At 29.4% G+C, this 22,194-nt stretch overlaps 1 protein-coding gene across 1 annotated transcript; it reads left to right on the plus strand.

Annotated features, from left to right (window-relative positions):
- The first annotated feature begins 274 nt into the window (after positions 1-274).
- Positions 275-21,742, plus strand: Trp (transient receptor potential). The gene is made up of 18 exons (XM_070312790.1): positions 275-327; positions 2,602-2,760; positions 7,110-7,254; positions 7,547-7,642; positions 8,337-8,476; positions 8,731-8,932; positions 10,201-10,371; positions 10,651-10,885; positions 10,966-11,118; positions 11,308-11,453; positions 12,524-12,630; positions 12,709-12,842; positions 13,061-13,184; positions 13,250-13,445; positions 13,599-13,763; positions 16,481-16,703; positions 20,048-20,470; positions 20,858-21,742. Exons 2-18 carry the CDS (start codon positions 2,606-2,608, stop codon positions 21,391-21,393), a joined length of 3,351 nt encoding a protein of 1,116 aa, XP_070168891.1. The 5' UTR covers positions 275-327; positions 2,602-2,605; the 3' UTR covers positions 21,394-21,742.
- The last annotated feature ends 452 nt before the right edge of the window (positions 21,743-22,194 follow it).

The raw sequence follows: 22,194 nt of genomic DNA on the forward strand, positions 1-22,194 counted from the left end.
CTCTCTCCTTTCTTTCTTTCTTTCTCTTTCTTCCGATCTCCCCGCCGCGGTGATAACGCCGATGTCAATGCCGTACAATGCTGGACAATGTGCGATACGGTCACCGCTCTCTCTCTCTCTCTCTCTCTCTGTGGTGAGTCTTCTTCTATGCTATTTTCTTTCAATACGCGACACCTCACCCTGTGCTTAATCCGCGTTCTGAAGATCAGCCTGGCTGACAGCGTCGTAAGGTTTCGCCGAACCACATGCGTAGACGCGATCGTACAGTCCAGATCTAGCATTTCTTGTGCAAGCATGTTAACATTGACGTAGAAAAAGAAACGCCCCGTAAGTATATATGATACTAGTAATGTGTTTCGCAAAAAATGAAAGAAGAGCTGATATTGTCTCCTTATTCAGAAATATTTTTCCCTCTACTATTTTAAAATATAAAAAGATATCGTAAAAGAGAGTATTAATATTCGAAAATTGTATCAGATATCTTTTATTACACGTTTTTTTATATTTTAGTATTCGGGCAATTAACAATTGACGATAAGAGGTTATATTAATAAATTAAGTTGTAAAAGAAAATAAATAAAATTCAAATATTTAATAGTTAATTTTAAATGGAATAGTAAATTTTAAATATTTTATTTTAGTAGATTTTTTTTTTTTTTTTTATTGGGAGTTTTCACTAACTCCGTAATTTATGCGATCAAAATCTTGTAAACGCTGTTTATTGTTTCATTGTTAGCGGAACTTTATATTAGCAGTTTATAATCAATAATAATAACATATTTTTATTTAAAAATCTATGCATACATTTTATAACCATTAAGTGCAATATCTCTTCGAAAATTACTGTCCTAGTTGATCTAAATTTCTTGTAATGTATTCGTGAACGTAGGAAGCCCTATTTTTGCGGTATCACAGCATACATCTGTATCTATCCCGTTCGTATTACTACATCTAGCACAAACTGAAGATTATACATATATTGTACAACAGATTTTTTATATTTTATTTTGGTGAGAAAAAATTTTGTGAATAGCTAATCGTTAACTTAGAATGCTTAATCTCTTTTTTTGGCAAACTCTGTATATAATGGAGTGAACGTTGACAATAATGGTAAACTATATTTTATATAACATGTAAATCTTACAATTTTTAATAATTTCTCTATAATACTAATTTTAAACATTATATTGTATAGAATATCATAATTTTTTATATTAATTTGTAAATTTCATAAATTAACCAATTTTCATAATTTTTATGCTGAAATGTGTACGATATCTATCAAATGTCCTTTTAATTACTATTTAATTACTATTTTTTGCTTCCTTATAGAGGAAGCTTTGTTTTCGTGACAAAATTGTTTTTCGAATTTTTTATGCCAATGTGCCAGAATGTCCCAAAACGTCGAAAAATTATATTCTTAAAAAATGTTTGTCTGTATGTATGTATGTATGTATGTATGTACGCGATTCGTCGCGCAACCGCTAACTTCCGCAATTTTTTGAGATATCTAATTAAATTTATTTACATAGACAGAATATTATTAAAGGATAGTTAGTATTGAATTTGATGAGAATTGGTGAAAAGGTTCATTTTTTATAAAATGTTAAATTTTTGAAAAATGCTTGTATACGTTGTAACTTTCGCAAATTTTGAAATATCGGGTTAAATTTTTTTACATAAATACAGTATCATTAAAGGATATGGTTAGTATTGAATTTAGTGAAGATCGGTGATTGCTCCTTTATCTTTTTATTTTGCTCACAAAGCTTCCTCTATAAGGAAGCAAAAATTGAAAAATCCGCATACATAAAGGAGCTTAAACTTTGTGAGATAAAATGATGAGGAAGCAATGTGCAAGTTTCTAATTTGCACAATTTAGCTTGTTTTCAATTAATTTAATTAATTTAAGCAAGTAATATCTTTTTGCAAAATGTTGCAACAGCAATCATTATTTTGTATCTGTGTCCAATTTTTAACTTTTTTAAGCTATATAATTCAGCTTTAAAGCTAAAATTTTATTATATTAACTCTCGATTTTGCGTACTGTGGGATTATTTACATCACTAAAATAAAAAATTTCTTCTATCTTAATATATTAAAAATTTAATTAATTAATAACAGTAATTTAATTATGTTTTATTAGGAATACAAAAAATATAAAAAAGATATTTTCAAAAAGCAAAAAATATTGATTTAAAAAAAAAAGGCCAAACAGTATTCAATGTAGTTTCCAATATGTAATCATTGAAAAGTTAAAGTAAAAAACGATTTTTGAATAAAGTAAAAAACTTTACTCAAATTAAATCGCAAAGTATATGTATAATTTTGTCATTTCTCTAATTTTAATTTTAATTCTATTTTTAATTTAATAATTCATTATTTAAAAGAATATTAGTGCCTCGATATTTTCATCGAGGAAAAATCGATTATAAATCAGTTGAAGAATCTATAATTGAAGAAACATTCGATTTGTTTGAAGATATTTTGCATAATGTCAGTTTTATAAAAAATTATGGAAATTAGATGAAATAAGAAAGGAATTTTTATAATTTCGACACTTTGTTCAATAGTGAACAGCTTTGCGAGAATATGTTACAGAAAAATGAATCCATCGGAATCGCAGCAAGATTTACTCTCAAACGAGGCGAGATCGTATTCAGTGCACTCGTTACAGACGCCTGTCGACTATGTTCTTGGCCCAGTCGAGAAGCATTTCCTGCTCAGCGCGGAACGAGGTGATTGTGCCACTGTCAGAAGGTAATCCTCCGCGTTAATGCACCTGTAAAGATATCCTAGCGAGGCATAAAATAAACTAGGTTTTGAGATAAATCCAGCCCAATTCCGCGATATAGACTAAATTCTGCACAATTAAAAAATTTATGTTTTCTTGTTAAAAAATATGCCGGTAAAAATTTTTGTGTTAAAAATATTTAACACACTTATATGTTAATTTAACATATTGCTGTTCTATTAATTGAACTCAAATGTTAAATTACATCGTGCGACAAAAGATGACTTTTTTCGAACACCGGAATGGGACTAGTCGTTTCTTTTAAAAAACCTAAATATTAGGGTTTTTTAGGTTTTTTAGACGCTGAACACTAATCCGGTTTTGAAATTGCTCCCATGATGTCAATTTTGAGAAATTTGCAATTAGAGTTGCAAAAGAAGACTGTTTTCACGATTTTTATCATATTATAACTACAATATGTGCCATGCTGGAGAAGTTTTATTACGATCAAAATGAAGTATGTTAGTAGGACTTTCAACCCTCAAAAGGAATTCTTGGTGTCGGTTATGGTTAATAAGACATCCATGGTTAAAAATGGGATGTATTGCAGAAATTAGCCGTGACTTAGGTCATTGACGATTTACCAAATTGTTTTAAATTATTATTTAAACTTAAGAGTTTTTTAGGTCGCTGAATACGAATCTAATGTCAAAATTGTCACATTCAAAATAGTGGATTCATTATGACGAATGTCAAAACTTAAAAAATGTTTCGATTGCAATCTAAACCATTGAGTCCATTATCTTGAATTTGAAAATTTTAACGTTACATTTGTATTCAGCAACCTAAAAAATTTTTAAGTTTAAATAATAATTGACAGCTATTTGATAAATCATCAATGATCCAGTCACAGCTAACTTCTGCGATACATCCCATTTAATTATGGATATCTTATTAACCATAACCGACACCAAAAATTCCTGGTTGAAAGTTGAAAGTTCTAATAATATACTTTATTTTGATTGCAATAAAACTTCTCCAGTATATTGTAGCTATAATATGACAAAGTTCGTGAAAATAGATCTTTTTTGTAACTTTAATTGCAAATTTCTCAAGATTCTGACGTGATGGAGCAATTTCAGAACCAGATTCGTGTTCAGCGTTCAAAAACCTATAAGATACGACTAGCTCCGTTCAGTTTTTTTTTTTTAACTGTATTATTAAAACAACCGATAAAAGTGTAAAAATAACGTGCACATATTTTTAATTTTACACAATAAATATATGTTCCGTATTATTAATGACATGATTTATCTGTTAAAATTTACAGAAAAAAATATTGACCATCAATAATATTTTTCCAGGTTAATTTTATCATAAAAAATATATGTTGATTTTACCTAAATTTATTTTAAATTACTATGAAATTTGCATTTATTTTGTGTTGAAATATTAACATATTAGGTGTACAACTTTGCTTCCGCCGTTTTCCTATAGATGGCTTTAGCGGTAAGTAGTGGTCGAAATAAATAGATCATTGACGTCATGTAATAAACTTGGGCATCTGTCAACATAACCCCATAGAAACATTAGTCGATTTGTGTCTGCATCATAAAGTTATTCTCGATTGAAAATGTCAGTTTACGAGCCAAATTCTCGTCATTTGCGGGAGGTTTTAATTTTCTGCTTCAATATGAAGAAATCTGCGGCTGAGGCTCATCGAATGCTCTCAAATACTTATGGTGAAGCCGCTATTAGCGAAAGAACGTGTCGTGAGTGGTTTCAACGCTTCAAGAACGGTGATTTTCACGTCGAAGACCGGCATAGCGATGGAAGAGAGAAGGTTTTCGAAGATGCAGAATTGGAGGCATTACTTAATGAAGACTCGAGTCAAAGTCAAAAAGAATTGGCACGATCATTGGGAGTGACTCAACAAGCAATTTCAAAACGTATAACCAGTTTTTTACAATAAAACTTCGAATTTCGGAAAAAAACGGCGGAAGCAAAGTTGTACACCTAATAGTTTTAGTGTCAAAATTTAACATATCCATATTATGTTAAATTAACACGAAAATTTGTGTGGATATGTGATATATGTTAAATTTAAGTTCAATTTTCAAACTGTGCGTAATATTTAAGCTCAATTTTCAAGCGTGCGTAAATTATTATTATTACGTGATGTATTCATGAAACTTTTGATTGATAGAATCGGCAGAAATATAAAATTATGGATTATTGCAAAATTGCTTAGGTTGTAAATTTTTTATTTTAGGAGATTTTAGGAGAGTTTTTTAGGAGAAGAGAAATAAATAATAAATTACTTTTCCTTTTAATTAATTTTATATACATATATTTCCCTTTTAAATAAAATTTTAAATAAAATTAAATAGAGTTTTATAGAAAATTATTTACACACTATACAATTCTATTATTTTTAATTATTAATTATTTTAAACTTATACATATACATATGCTTTGATATTTTCATCAAGAAAAAGTCGTTTCGAAATTAGTATATAAAAAAAGAAGAAATCTGTAATAAAAAATTTATAATTTATAGTTTATCTCAGGGTTGGGAAAGTTACTTTATAAAAGTAACTCGTTACCGTTACCGTTATTTTTTCTAAAAAGTAACTCGTTACCGTTACTCGTTACTAATTTTAAAAAGTAACTCGTTACCGTTACAGTTACTAAAAAGTAACGAGTCGTTACAATTTTCGTTACTTTTTTACAATACAAACTAATAAATTATTTGGCATAAGAAATACTTTTAAAAAATTGTAAGCAAGATTTCATTCAAGGTTTATTACAAAATAAATGAATAAATTTTATCGAAATTCTTTATTAATTTTTAATAAAATTTGTTGCTCCATAGTATCATCATTTAAATGCCCTCTTTGTGGTGTTAATACAGAGCCACCGATGCTAAACATTCTTTCTACAGATGCACTGCTTGGTAGAGCTGTATTATATTTAATAAAAAGTTTTTTAAGTTTTGGATAGTCGTTTAACATTTCTATATTACAATTATTTGATTTTAAAAACCGTTGCAATTCTTCTTATTCAGATTCATTTTGCACCGTTTTTTGCTCAAAAATGAAAAAATCATCGTGATCGTCAGATTTTCCAGCTTTTGAAGAATTTTCAGTTGATCGGATTCCCAATAAATCCTCCAAGTAATTTTCAGCACGTTTTCTTTTTTCTCCGATTAACCAGTTTAATTTAAATTTTGGATGTAAACATGCTGCTATTATTAATTCTTTTGTTTCAAATATTGTAAGAAATCTAAAATCAAATATAGTAAATTAAGCGACATTGTTTGTTTTATTGAAATTAATACTTTTGAATCAATAGTTTAAAATAAAATAATATTTTTCAATTAAATCCTTATTTAAAATTAAATAACATATGTATTAATCAAATTAATAAGTTACCTTTTATTTAAACCTTGCTGAATAGCTTCAACTAATGAATGGCAATCTATAAGGTCAGATTTATTGAGATTTTCTAATTTTCGTTGCAAGGTACTTAGAACTGGTAGTAAATGAGAGCTCTGCTTTTCCGAAAAGATAAAGCTCTCATTGGATATCGCGCGTCGCGTCATCGCACTGGTCTGCAAGAGCCATAAGTTGATCAATCACATTCAAGCATTTTTACAACATAATAAGAATGCTAATTGGTCGATTTGCTTACGGCTTTACGGTTAAGATAAAAATTTTATCACGCACAATAGCAAGAATAATATCTTAAATAAATGAAAAAATTTGAAAAAAGTAACGATAAAAGTAACTGTTAAATTCGTTACTCGTTACCGAAAAATGTAACGAAGTTACTTTTTCCGTTACAAATAAAATTTGTAACGCCATTACCGTTACAGTTACCGAAAAAAAGTAACTGTAACGGTAACGGCGTTACAAGTAACGCGTTACTTTCCAACCTTGGTTTATCTATATATATATATATATATATATATATATGTATATATATATATATATATATGTGTGTGTGTGTGTGTGTGTGTGTGCGCGTGCGTGTGTGTGTGTGTGTGTGTGTGAGATCAAGAACATACACAGATTGTTTTTATTGAGAAAAGATCGTTTTTAAATTGTTCAAAGAAGCTTCGATTATAAAGGTATCTGATAATTTTGAAATAATTCTGTGTATGTATTAATATATAAGCTTTAATTAAAATCATATAAATATATATTTTAATTTAAGAAATTATAAGTTTAGAAAAAATGTTACAAAGAAAGATCTTTTTTTATGATCAGACCTCCACAGTGCCGATACCTTTTTATATAGGCATAATTCTTATATGGCGAAAATATTATTTTGACGACAAATAATACTAATTATCATATAATTTATTAAATAGATTAATTGAGGAGAACAAGGATCATCCAGAATTATTAAATATTAATTGCGTCGATCCGCTAAATCGATCAGCACTGATAGCCGCTATCGAAAACGAGAATATCGAGCTGATTAAGCTATTGCTTGAATTGGGAATCGAAGTAAAGGTAAGTATCGTGGGGTCGAAACCGCACGATGTCTCTCATGAAAATCATGCAACTGCCGCTCCCCTAATTATTGCGAATACTGCGTGTTAAGCTGATATACCATAATCGATGTCTACCGGGATACGCTAACTGCAGTTCCGTGCATATGTTTTGGGTCATGCTGTACATTAAACGATGTAACGGTTACTATACGTGACAATATTATAAACTACCCGCATTACACAGTATCTCCACAAGCTCTATATGCTTAAGAGCGTAAAACACTTAAAACTATAATTTGCGCATCTTTCAGGATGCACTTTTGCATGCTATTAAAGAGGAATATGTGGAAGCAGTGGAGATCTTACTGGAATGGGAGGAAAGAATACACAAGCCAGGGCAGCCTTACGTGAGTCTTAATGCAATCTTCATTAATTTTGACATCAATATAATGTACCATTGTCGATAGAAATTCTTTTTCGATATAAATAAATAGTGAATATTTAGTGGAAAATGATTTATAATCTATGACAAATATTCAAGCCTCTGAAATTAATTTAACTTTTCTTAAAATGTTCTCGAACTCAAAAATTTTAGATTCTTATTTTACTTTTAGATCTACATATTTTAAAATTTAAGGAGTAAAATCATGTTTTAATTATCGAAAATTGTGCTCCTATAAATAATTAGATTTCTTTTTTGATAAATGTTATAATTTTTATAATTAATATTATTATTTTAAATAAGATAACATTAATTAATTTTACACACATTTCACTTTGTTTTATATTATGTTTAAAATATGTATAAATCAATTATATAAAACAACTGCGTTTTATTCGAAAGAAACTTATTTTTTATCTTTAAAAAGTTTATTGTTTTAAAATAATTTTAATATAAGCAAAACACAGGATGCAGGTTTTCTATCTACAATATTTAATAATTTTAATTTTATATAAGAAAAAACAATTATAATTCAACTAACTACTAATTATAAAACAATTATAATTCAACTAACATTTTTGTATGTTACAATCATCACTTTTAAAATGGATTAATCGTAATCGTGAAAAGAGAAACGGTATTTCTACGTCTTATTTCAGAGCTGGGAAGTCGCGGATGCGTCATCGAATTTTACACCTGATATAACACCATTGATCTTGGCAGCTCATAAAAATAATTATGAGATATTAAAACTACTTTTAGATCGCGGTGCAACTCTTCCAATACCTCACGATGCTAGGTATACAAAGAAGAATAAATTATTTTAAAACAGCATTCTCCAATTTAACATACCTAATATTTATTTTTATTTTAAAAATATAAATACCCAATAATTTGAACAATTATTTATCTTTAAGAGTTTTCCTTTTTATAATTATTTATTAATAATGAAAAATTTCAACATAATAATAAATTATTTTTTTATATTCACTATTTGTCAAATAAGATTATGTTAAAGAAGAAAGGAAGCAGGGTTGTAATTATTTATTGCAGATGCGGTTGCGATGAATGCGTCACTTCCAGCGAACAAGATTCCCTTCGACACTCGCAATCTCGAATAAACGCATACCGCGCGCTTACCTCGTCATCTTTAATCGCACTTTCGTCAAAGGACCCACTTTTGACGGCCTTCGAGCTTTCATGGGAGCTACGTCGCCTCAGCAGGATGGAGCAAGAATTTCGCTCTCAATACAACGTACTTAATTTAACGAATGTCCTTCCCCTCTTCCTTCTTCTTTTTTTTCTTCTCCTTTCCCTCTTTCTTCCTCCTCGAGTTATTTGAACTCCTCCAAATGATCGGTGCACAATTGAAATATACAGGGTGTCCCATTTTAAAGGATGGTGACAATAATTTGACCTTGGAAAATTATTTGAAGGTCATGTGAAGGTCAACTTTAAAATCTTAAACGGAAATCCCCATTTTTTATTTAGTATTCTTGTAGCTGACATCGAGAGCTTTCCAAAACACTATAATAAACAATTTTTTTATTCAGTACTTTTTGAGTTATTTTATATTTTAATCTGACATCTTTTGATATAAAAAATTAAATATCTCATAAAATATTCAGTTTTCGATAATCTTACCGTAATACTTTTATGTACAGAATAATGAGACAAATCAATTAGTGTAAAAAGAGACAAATAATTGTTTTAAAAAAATACATTGTAAATAATTACATTTTTTTTTTTAAACAATTTTTTTTACACTAATTGATTATTCTGTACATAAAAGTATTACAGTAAGATTATCAAAAAATAAATGTTTTGCGGGATATTTTATTTTTTATATTAAAATATGTCAGATTAAGATATAAAATAACTCAAAAAAGTACTGAATAAAAAAATAGTTTATTATAGTGTTTTGGAAAGCTCTCGAGGCAAGCTACAAGAATACTAAATAAAAAATGGGGCTTTCCGTTTAAGATTTTAAAGTTGACCTTTACATGACCTTCAAATGATTTTCCAAGGTCAAATCATTGTCACCATCTTATGGCCCCCTTGAAGCCACACAACTTTTGTTTGAAACATTTTTCGATTTAACGCAGTGTTTCTGAGATATTTGAGTGGGTCCTTTAAAATGGGACACCCTGTATATCTTGCTCATGTTTCTGATAATATGCGCACAATATACGCGCAATGGTCTTTTAATATGCAAACGGAATTTCAGCAATAAATTTAACAAAAATTCATATAAAAATTTGTTGACCTTAGTTAAAAAAAATGCGAAGATTATTGAATGATAAAAACAAATGCACAATTTGGGAACAAAGTTAAAGTTATATTGTTTTACTTATTTTCGTATGTTGAATTTAAACGCATAAACATATCCGTTTGTGATGTAATAAAACAAATGATTCAATTTAGTAAGTTTAACTTAGAAATTTTCTTACGAATACAATTCTATATTTTTTTTAAATAACTACCATATAAAGCAATGACTTATAAACTTATATCGATCGCCAGGAGATGCGGGAACTGACGCAACAATTTTCAACTGCTCTACTGGATCACGCGCGTACATCTTACGAATTGGAAATAATGTTGAATTACAATCCAACTGGAGAAAATTGGGACCCTGGGGAGAGACAGACCTTGGACCGACTCAAACTGGCTATTAAATATAAACAGAAGCAAGTATGTGTACTCCGAAATACTTCTTGTATAATAATTTTTTATATGTATACTTCTATATCTCTTTATACGAGATATGCAAGATATAAAAAAAAAAAAAGGTAAAACAAATTTGATAATCGCAGTTTAAAAATATATAAAAATAAAATAAGAATGTATATTATTGTATAAAGAAATTATTTTTTATTATATAAAATTAAACTGTTATATGTATACGAATTATTTGTTTTACACAGTTATTGATTTTCATAAACATTTATGATTTACGTTTTTTTGCCGAAGTTTGTCGCTCACCCAAATGTACAACAATTATTGGCCGCCATTTGGTACGACGGTCTTCCGGGATTCAGGAGAAAAAATATGATAGCACAATTGGTAGAAGTTGGCAAACTCGGAGCAATGTTTCCAATTTACAGTACTATTTACATGATAGCACCTACTTCGCGGATGGGATTATTTATGAAGAAGCCATTTGTCAAATTTATATGCCATTCCGCATCATACGCTTTTTTCCTAAGTTAGATCGATTACGTTTTACATTCTTCTATGTCTTAAAGTGACTTAATTAATTTTATTAACGGTATCTGCTTCTTGCAGTGCTTCTTGGTATGGCATCCCAAAGAGTCGAATATCTCTTGATCGAATTATTTGGAAACGCATGGATGCGAGAGATACTTGCTGGCTGGAAAAAACGAGAACGAGGTTGTATCCCTGGTTTCGTCGAAACAGGCGTAGTCATCTATGTGATAAGTAAACACGGCTATATAAATTGTAACATTTAATAATCATTAATTATTTTTAGCACAATAGAGAGAAAATGATAGATATATAGATAAATAGATTATTGCCGATAAATATCTTTGGCAGATATATCTACGATTATTTTCTTTCTATTTTTGATAGAATTCATTCTCTCTCTTTTTCTCTCTTCTCTCGTAGGCTTGATTATCGGCGAGATTAAGTCTTTATGGGCGGACGGATTGATTGAATATATATCGGATCTGTGGAATATTGTGGATTTTATTCAAAATACCTTTTATGTAATCTGGATAAGTTTGCGTATCACGGCTTGGTGGATAGTTCAGGTAGATTTTATTAAACAAGTAAATATCGAAAATATACAAAAATAAAAGTATACAAAATAAAAATAAACACGATGCGCAATCAGAGAAAAATTAATCGAAAGTTAAATAATTAATTTCAAAACTGAATATATGATAGCCCCTTGTAACTTTTACCCCTTTGAGGTACAAACAAAATAAAAAGTGGTACAAACGGGTACAAACCGAGCATAATCGAATGCATGTACGAAATTTTTTTTTTATTAAAGTCGGGTGCTAAGTTCACATAGGTGTAAAAGTTGGCCCTCCTCCTTACCCCCTTTAGGGAGGAAGGAGGGTAACTTTGGAATTTTAAATAGGAACTCTCCCCCCTCCCCCTTTTTATTGCATTTTCTTGTAGCTTATCTCGAGAGCTTTTCAAAACACTTTAACGAAGTATTTTTTCATTAAATACTTTTTGAGTTATTTTATATCTTAATCTGACATATTTTGATATAAAAAATAAAATATCCCGTGAAATATTTATTTTTTGATAATCTTACTGTAATACTTTTATGTACAGAATAATCAATTAGTGTAAAAAAAAATTGTTTTTAAAAAAAGTATGTAATTATTTACAATGTATTTTTTTAAACAATTATTTGTCTTTTTTTACACTAATTGATTTGTCTCATTATTCTGTACATAAAAGTATTACGGTAAGATTATCGAGAAATAAATATTTTACGAGATGTTTTATTTTTCATATCAAAATATGTCAGATTAAAATGTAAAATAACTCAAAAAAGTACTTAATGAAGAAATACTTTGTTATAGTGTTTTGAAAAGCTCTCGAGATAAGCTAAGAATATGCCATAAAAAAGGAGGGTTTCCATTTAAAATTCCAAAGTTACCCTCTTTCCTCTTAAGGCGGGCGAGGAGGAGGGCCAACTTTTACGGAGTAAGTTGAATAGCTCCCTTAAAAAATATTAAACTTTCATTCCAAACATTTTTTGGTCCTATGCGTATTTTTCGCGAAAAACAGGTAGTCTGGTACTTTTCGAACACACTGTATAATATATATACACAATTAATATAATTATTTTATAAAATAGACAGAATATTGGAGTGGCTTAGACCCTTGGTATCCGAGAGATCAATGGCACGCATTCGATCCGATGCTTCTTTCGGAGGGAGCGTTTGCAGCTGGAATGATTTTCAGGTAACTCTCGATCGAACGTTTAGGAGATATATCTTTCATCGATTAACATCTCATATATGCGTGGGTGCGCTGTTTCAGCTTTTTAAAACTCGTTCATATATTCAGCGTGAATCCTCATCTCGGGCCACTCCAGATTTCCCTCGGGAGAATGATAATAGATATTATCAAGTTCTTTTTCATCTACACCCTCGTACTATTTGCCTTTGGTTGCGGTGAGTAACACGCCGTCCGATTACTCTTCCATCCGCGGAGAGCTTTGTTTTGTCTCTCCTCGCGCGTACTAATTAAAAAATCATCCCACTTTTATTTCTCTATCGTAAATTTTAATTTTTTTTTTTTTCCATTGATACAAAGTAGGATATTGTGCCACGCATTGTAATTTCAAAGTAGTACAACAATTTGCATTTCACGTTCGTACGTTTTGTTTTAGGTATGAATCAACTGATGTGGTATTATGCAGATTTGGAGAAAATGAAATGTTATCATGCGTCTGACGAGGTGCCGGATTTTGATAATCAAGAGAAAGCTTGTTCTATATGGAGAAGATTCGCTAAGTATGAAGATAAACTAAATATAATCCTCTGGAGAAAAGTTTCTAAACTTTAATTGATATTTTCAGCCTGTTCGAGACGTCGCAGTCTCTCTTCTGGGCAAGCTTTGGCATGATCGATTTGCTGTCGTTCGATTTAACGGGCATTAAAAGTTTCACACGATTCTGGGCACTCCTTATGTTTGGTTCTTATTCGGTGATAAATGTCATAGTGCTATTGAATATGCTGATCGCTATGATGTCTAATTCTTATCAAATTATTTCGGTAAACAACAACAATTACTTTTAAGATATTAAAAATGCCCTGCGATAAATTTTTATAAAAATATTGTTCGATCTAACATATAGAAAAGTCTCATGAAATGCAAATTTGTATTTCATACTATTATTAACGTACTTAAATATTGTATATTTTTAGGAAAGATCTGACACAGAGTGGAAATTCGCCAGGAGCCACTTGTGGATGAGTTACTTCGAGGATGGTGATACTGTACCACCACCATTTAATATGATCCCGACGAATAAAACCTTTAAAAAGCTACTAAAATATGGAGGAGCCGGTCGTTCCACAAGATCTTTTATCGTAAGTTATTTTTTATGTATTTCTTATGTCTTATTCAATGTAAAACGAGATGTGTAGTAGGAATTTGTGTAGAGCTTACAAATATAATATATTCTAAAAGGAGCCGCTCTAGATTATTGCACAATAAATTGATACGTGTAATTAGCATAAAATAGCATTGGGAGAAATGTTATTTTCGGGATCCTTCAATTTGATAGGTGCATTTGATAGATTTTTTACAGAGAAAAAGAATGCCGCAAACGACAATGCGTTAATAGTTTTCTAGATATTTTAAAAAATATATGATAATCGTGCATGAGGTGGGCAGGATGATGTTGATCTTGACATATGTTGTCAAGGTCATGACTCTGAATAACGTCCAAAAGGATTTAGTTGTTGGTTGATGTTTATTCAAGAGTTATTAACAAAAGGGTAAAAGTGCATAATAACGGACCCAGCTCCAATGACCTCGACCTTGACATATGTTGTCAAGGTCATGACTCTAAGTAACCTCCAAAAGATTTTAGCCGTCGCTCGTTTTTTATTAAAAAGTTATTAACAAAAAACTTTTTTTCATTATATATATAAAAATATATTATTAATTTCTAAAGTTATAAACTTTTCTTAAATATATCCACCCCACAATTCTTGTATGGATGGAAAAGTGTATGTGTGAACGCGGTGGGTTCCGCCCCCCCCCCCCTCCCTACGGAGGGGGGCTCCACTTCCAGAAGATATAACCTAACCCAAACCTATTTTTTATTTAAAACTAAAATTTGGTATGGGTTAGGTTATATTTTCCGGAAGTGAAGCCCCTCCGTAGAGGGGAGGCGGGCGGAACCCACTGCATCCACGTATATACTTTACAACGCGAAGCGAGGTCTACCCTACAATTTTTGTGTAGGAAAAGCGAGAAATCGTTCATACATATACTATTTCCATACATATATATTAGTCATTTATGCCTTTCAATACTCAAAATAATCGCTATATTTTTCAAACTTTTTAATAAAAAACGAGCGACGGCTAAAACCTTTTGGAGGTTATTCAGAGTCATGACCTTGACAATATATATCAAGGTCAAGGTCAATGGAGCTGGGTCCGTTATTATACACTTTTACCACATTTTTTTAAATCAAATAAATATATTTTATTATAAATATATTTTATTAATTTTGACTTCTTTTACTTAAGCAAATATATGTTTTGATCCCAAAAATGTTATGTCATATTAAATAAATTATTATTTGCATGTAATAAAAATTGTGATTTCCCGAATACATTATTTAAAATTTTAATATAACAAAGTATTTATATATTTAAAGATAAAAAATTATTTATTAAAATTAAGAAAACTTACGTTTTTGAAACAAGCAGCAAAAATTAAAAAATGGTTTTTTGAAGGAAATAATTTAGTATAAAGATAAAAAATAAAAATTCTTTTTTTTATTTGCAAATAAAATTTTATTTTGTTTTTATTTCATATTTTACTAATTCAAATATATTTGCTGTTTGATTGAAATAATTAATTCTTCTTTGCAAATATTTAAATAAATTTTTTTTAATAAATTTTTTTTTTGTATGTGGCACATTTTTTTCAATGAATCGATATATGCTTTTTTGCTTATTTATTCATCACATTACAGTATCTTTTTCATACGATATAACATGATTAACATGACGTTTCGCAATATTTATCTAAAATCCTAAGTTTGATAGACTGTTTATATATACGGTATTATAACCCAGGTAGCAAAGTGTCGCCTATTTGACGGCATTTTATGGTCATTCTTACGACGCAATAGATGTCTTAAGATGACGTCCAAATGTCGTAAAACTTTTGTCTCATCTTAACGATCTTATAAATCGATGTCAAAAATACATCATTCCCCAGGTAGCAAGATGTCGTCATTATAATGTCATTTTTTAGTTACTGGTTACATTAAATTCATCTTTGAAACGACATAAAAGTAACATTAAAATAACGGTTCTAATCATTCTAATCATCATGTGATGTCAAACCGTTGACATCACATGATGATAAAATGACAATAAATGGATAATTTTAACTTTTTCGGACATTTATCTGACCGACTTTTAAAACTATCCGTCTAATATCTGAATTCCCTATACCAGGATTGCATCCAAAATTAAACTGATAGAAGTAAACACATTTTAATCTCCTGCTAGTTGCTCGAAACTTTATGTAATTCTAATGACTGAAACTCAAATACAACCTAACGCGCATCGCGCGTCGCATGGCGGTAAACAAACAAACTAACGGCTGAAGTATCTTTTTGTAAAGGTTTGAAGTATTGCGCGTAGTAACATTTCTCATAAAATATTAAATAAATAATAATTTTGGATATATGAAAATATCAAATTTAATTATTAATATTAAACAATATTTCATAGTTTTGTAATATAATATAATACCGTATTTTCAAGGGTTTTGAACAGGAAGATATGCAAACTTTATAAATATCATAAAATATTTATAATTTTCTTTATATAAATACATTAATTTTAATATTGACATATTTTAACAACATTATATCATATGACGAGAAATGATCTTAAAATAACGTTATAATGACGACACCTTGCCTGGGTAATTAATCCTAATAAATAATTAATGTTAAGTTGATGGTCAACAAAACTTATAACGTTATTGATACATCAAATGTAAATATAGTTAATATATATACATATAAATATATTTAATAATTTTATTTCAGAAAAAGTCTCGAGAGAAAGCTATGATCAGGCACGACACCGTAATGCGTGTGCTTATACGTCGTTACGTGACAGCTGAACAAAAGAAACGAGACGAGTTTGGTATCACGGAGGATGATGTCAGAGAAATTCGACAGGATATTTCGACTTTCCGATATGATCTGATCGACATTCTTAGGCAGAACGGAATGCGTGCCCCGCAGATTGACAAAGAAGAAATAACTAGTACATTTTTACGCATAATTATAATACATATTAATTTATATTTTTAATCATTATATACAGGGTGTCCCAGATCATTTGAGACAATACTTGTGTGCATATAGAGCGGACCAAACTGAGTCGAAAAGTCATGTTTCATTTTTTTTTATAACGCTTAATAAAGGAGTTATTATCAAGTAAAGTTTGGCCAATCAGCGCCGATCTTTAGCCTGACACATGTCGGTGAGCCGCGCGCCGTGAAGTGCGCTGCCGCATATCGGCCCTGATTGGCCAGATTTTGCTCAATAATAACTCCTTTATTAAGCATTATAAAAAAAATGAAAGATGAGTTTTCGGCTCAGTTTGGTCTGCTCTATCTGCACACGAGCATTGTCCCAAATGATCTGGGATACCCTGTATATATATTATATACATTATATACTATTCAAAAAAAAAAGGAACGCTTTTCACATACCCTAAAAATTGAGCTGTTTTCAAATTGCTGAAACTCGATAAAAAATCATCGTAGACAAAAAATTAAAAAATCATTTTGAAGTTTGAAGTTTCAACTTTATCAGTGGTTTTATAAAAATTTTTTATCTTTCTTGTTCTGTTTAAAAAGAACCCATTGTTTTGTTCCTTAAAATTATGTATTTTTAACACACTGCAGCTCGATAAAAAAATTTCTTTTGAAAAATTCAACTCAAATTCCATAAACTACAACATTTTGCGCACAAAAGGCTTTCTTTTTTTAAATTTTCCTACGGTTTTTTTTTACCGAGTTACCGATTTTGAAACTAAACCTACCTTTTCTAAAAATGAGAAAGTAAAAAATTTTTGTAAACTATCGATATCATGTTACAGTTGAAACTTTAAGCTTCAAAATACTTTTTCAATTTTTTGTCTGTAATGATTTTTCGCCGAGTATCGATATTATTTCTAAAAATATAGTTTTTTAGTTTCAAAATCGTGTAATTCAGTAACAAAAAAATCATAGAAAAATTTTTAAAAATGCCTTTTGTAAGCAAAATGTTGTAGTTTATGGAACTTGAGTTGAATTATCCGAGAAAAATTTTTTTATCGAGCTGCAGAGTATCAAAAATACATTATTTTAAGGAATAAAACAATGGATTCTTTTTTAAAGTATAGAACAAGGAAGATAAAAAAATTTTTCAAATCACCGATGTCGCGATAAAGTCGAAACTCCAAGCTTCAAAATGCTTTTCTAATCTTTTCTCTACAATGATTTTTCGTCAATTTTTCAGCGGTTTGAAAATAGCCCAATTTTTAGGGTATGAAAAGTGTTCTCTATCTTTTTGCTTCCTTATAGAGGAAGCTTTGTTTTCGTGATAAAATTTTTTTTCGAGTTTTCTGTGCCGATGTGTTTAGAATGTTCTAAAACGTTGAAAAATCATATTTCTAAAAAATGTCTGTATGCATGTATGTATGTGTGTGTGTGTGTGTGTGTGTGTGTACGTAATATATTGTATAACCTCTAACTTCCGTAATTTTTGAGATATCGGGCTAAATTTTTTTTTACATGGATAGAGTATCATAGAAGGTTGGTATTGAATTTGGTGTGAATCGATGAGAAGATTCATTTCTTATAAAATTTTTAATTTTTTTGAGGAATGTTTGTACATGTTGTAACTTTGGCAAATTTTGAGATATCAGGTTAATTTTTTTTACATGGATAGAGTATTATTCAAGGATGGTTGGTACTGAATTTGGTGAGTTTCGGTGAAAGGATTCATTTTTTATAAAATTTTGGATTCTTTGAGAAATGTCTGTACACGCTATAACTTTTATAAATTTCAAGATATCGAGTTAAATCTTTTTATGCGAATAGAATATTATTAAAGGATAGTTGATATTGAATTTGCTTCCTCTATGAGGAAGTCAAAATCGAAAAACTTGTTTGCTTCAAGGAGTTTAAGCTTTGTGAGCGAAATAAAATTCCTCTATGAAGAAGCAATGTGCAAATTTCTAATTTGCACAATATTCCAGCTTGTTTTTTTTTAGTAGTATATAATGTATATCATATAATGTATGTAATATATATATATTTCTATCCATCACATAACTATTCGGTCACGTATATGATTTTGATATTTTAGTACATGCTTTCATTTCGCAATTGTTAGCTTTTGATGATTTTGATAGTTCCCAAAACAGAATTGCCGGCATATTATAAGCAAGTTTAAATATATTTTATAAATAAGATTTTTAGATAAAGAAAAGAATTAACATGGGCGGCGCGCATGTCTATACGATAATAAGTCACATTTACATTGAAAAAAAATGTTTTGTGTTAAACACAAAGAAATTTTTTTTTATTTAAAAAATTATCTATTTAAATACCTGCAAAGAAATTAGTTATTTCAATCAAGCGGCAAATATATTTGAATTTGTAAAATATTAAATAAAAACAAAGTATAATTTTATTTGCAAATAAAAAAAACGAATTTAGTTTTTTATTTTTATTATATTAAATTGTTTTCACTAAAAAAAAAATATTTTAATTTTTGCTGCTTGTTTCAAAAACAATGTTTCAAAAACAGGTTTTCTTTTAATAAATAATTTTTTATCTTTAAGTGTATAAATATCTTTTTATATTAAAATTTGAGATAATGTATTTTAAAAATTATAATTTTTATTACATGCAACTAATAATTTATTTAATATAACAAAACCTTTTTAAAAACAAAGTATATATTAATTTAAGTATTATAAAAAAATCAAAATTAACAAAACGTATTTATTTGATTAAAAACAATTTATTTTTGATATAATTAATTGATATTTATACATATTATGCATGGTATCTTTTGATCTTTTATATTTTTAAAATATGTTTGTGTATGTATATGTAATACGTGCATACGCGCATGTGTGTGTCAGTAATTATTGCTCACTAATATGTATGAAACTGCTGTCAGAAACGAAATATATAATTTGAAATTCGCGATCAATACGTCTTCGTGACAGCCTCTGAAAAATGTTAATAATAGTTAAGTAAAAAGGAATCAATTCTCCCCCAAAATAATTTTCTCGGAATTCTTCGGTTTTAGAAAAGTATTAGAAATAAAATATTATAATAGTGTCAAATCAAAATATAATAATAATCATTTTCTGACATATGTAGCAGTTGGTTTTATGCTATGCATAAAATTTTAAATATATATTATAATTTATTCTATTATACATACAATACATGTTCAGCAACGTCTTGCAACAAAACTTGAAAAGATCCAGAAATGTCAATTGATTCCTTAAATAGAATTATATCTAATTAAAAATGTCTTGATTTTGAAATGATGTATTCTTAAAAAACGGATATATCTGCATGATTTTGTATATCCTTAAAGTACCCGGCAAGAAGGGCAAAGTGATGGAACGTCGTCTGCAGAAGGATTTCCAGATTGGTATGGTAGAAGGCATCGTACAAGCTGTCATTCAGAGTGAAAAAGAGCCCAAGGACGTGTTCAGTCAAATCGCAAAAGCTATAGGACGAAAGGGGAGTGGTAGCACTAAAAAGGACTGGAATGCAGTAGTGAGACAAAGTACTGTCGCGATGGATCCGATAGGAAGCTCAAATGAGGCGATGCAACGTCAAACCAGACGTAGCTTACGTCGTCATCTACAACACCAACCCGATTCCGATTTGGCGTCCATGGATCCAAAACGGTTACTTGATTATAATCCGAATCTCTTGGAATTTACACCGGTAACCAGGATAGCCTATGCCAAATTCATGATGAGCAAAAGCAAGCCAAACGAGCAACCTGATGGTCAGTTTATATTTAAATTTTTTATCTGCTTTCTGATCTTTTTCAATAAATTTTTTTTTACAGAAATAATGTTTTATATATGAAATACTTCGTATAATTTATTTCAATTTACACATATAAACACTATCATTTCTTTTATGATTTTTTTTTCCGCCAAATTAATTTTTTCTTGCTGACAAGTTGATGGAATAACTTTCCAGTTGTTCAAATTTTATTATTAGTATCTTAAAATTAATTTACTAATTTACACACACACACACACACACACACACACACAATGGATACTAATAAGTAAATCATATAATTCTCTTATTCTATTATACATTATTATGATATTACCAAAAGGATAAAAAAATGGCAAATGTATATTTGTTTTTTCGTATGCAGATAATGGTCCTTCTAATGCAAACGAGAGTGTCGATGCTCCTCGAAGAAGTAGCAAGATATTGAAATCTATAAGTGGAGGTAGTATAAACAAACTGCCAGAAAGAACACTCGACATTAAAATCACCGAACCCAGGTCTCCTTCGCCTATACCCGAAGATCCCATAGAAGAAGAAGCTAGCAAGCAATCAACATCAGCAGAAATGTCTGATCAGGAAAAGAAAATTGAAGAAAAAGATAATTACAAAAAGGAAAATTTGCAAGAACAAGAGAAGAAGGATGAAGAGACAAGCGAGGCAGACAAGTTAGAAGAGCAAAAGAAAGAAAAAAGGGAAAAGGATGAAGGTGAGTCCGGAACTACACAAAAAAATAATAGTGAGAAGACGGCGAAAAAGACGTCGGAAACAAATGAAGAAAATGATAAAAAGAAAAATATTGAATCTGATGCGAGAGAACCAGTAGTTGCACCCATCCCAACTACAACACAGTTACGAGGAAAGTCAAAAGCGACAGGTCGAATAATGGGAGGTTGGATCTAAATTTAAATATCGAATTGAACTTTAATATGTTTTTTTCAAACGTTTTATAATAGTTATAATAATAATGTATCTGCACATGCATATTGTATTGTCTTTATCTAAATAGAATAAAGTCTCGAAGCACGCGATTCGATATAAGAAAATGTATATTATGATAGCTCGTGAGAGTTTGGCATAACTCGGGCCACATATTACGAAACGGATATATTTCATTCGCAACGCATGTTTGACAAGCAATATTTTATAAATTTATCAATATTCAGAATACATTATATTTTTATTATACGTATCATATTTTGTTATTATTTTGTTATCATTTAGATGTTATCATTTAGTTTTTAAATATACTTCTTTAATTCGATTACGTTAACTATAACTACTTTATAAATGCATCATTAATATATACATAATCAATTTTATGTGTGTATTAAATGTACATTATAATATTTATATTGTTTATAATATTGGAAATGTAAATTTACTGTATTTATCTAAACTATAATTTAATTTAAAGAAGAATAAAATTTGTTTTAATTTATAGCAGAGTTCTGTAAAAACTGGATTACAAGTAATACTAAAAATTTTTCGAAGACAGCTCGCTCATCACTATATTATAAATAAACGCGATAAACATATGACAAATGACTCATTTATAATATATTCACAGATGTAATTGTTGCTTTATCTTGTTATTTGTTCTTAGCAGGGTTGGGAAAGTTACTTTATAAAAGTAACTCGTTACCGTTACCGTTATTTTTTCTAAAAAGTAACTCGTTACCGTTACTCGTTACCAATTTTAAA

This window comes from Polyergus mexicanus, unplaced genomic scaffold, assembly GCF_030449975.1.
Source record: "Polyergus mexicanus isolate NDT 795.1 unplaced genomic scaffold, iyPolMexi1.0 SCAF_23, whole genome shotgun sequence".
In the NCBI taxonomy this organism is placed as follows: domain Eukaryota; kingdom Metazoa; phylum Arthropoda; class Insecta; order Hymenoptera; family Formicidae; genus Polyergus; species Polyergus mexicanus.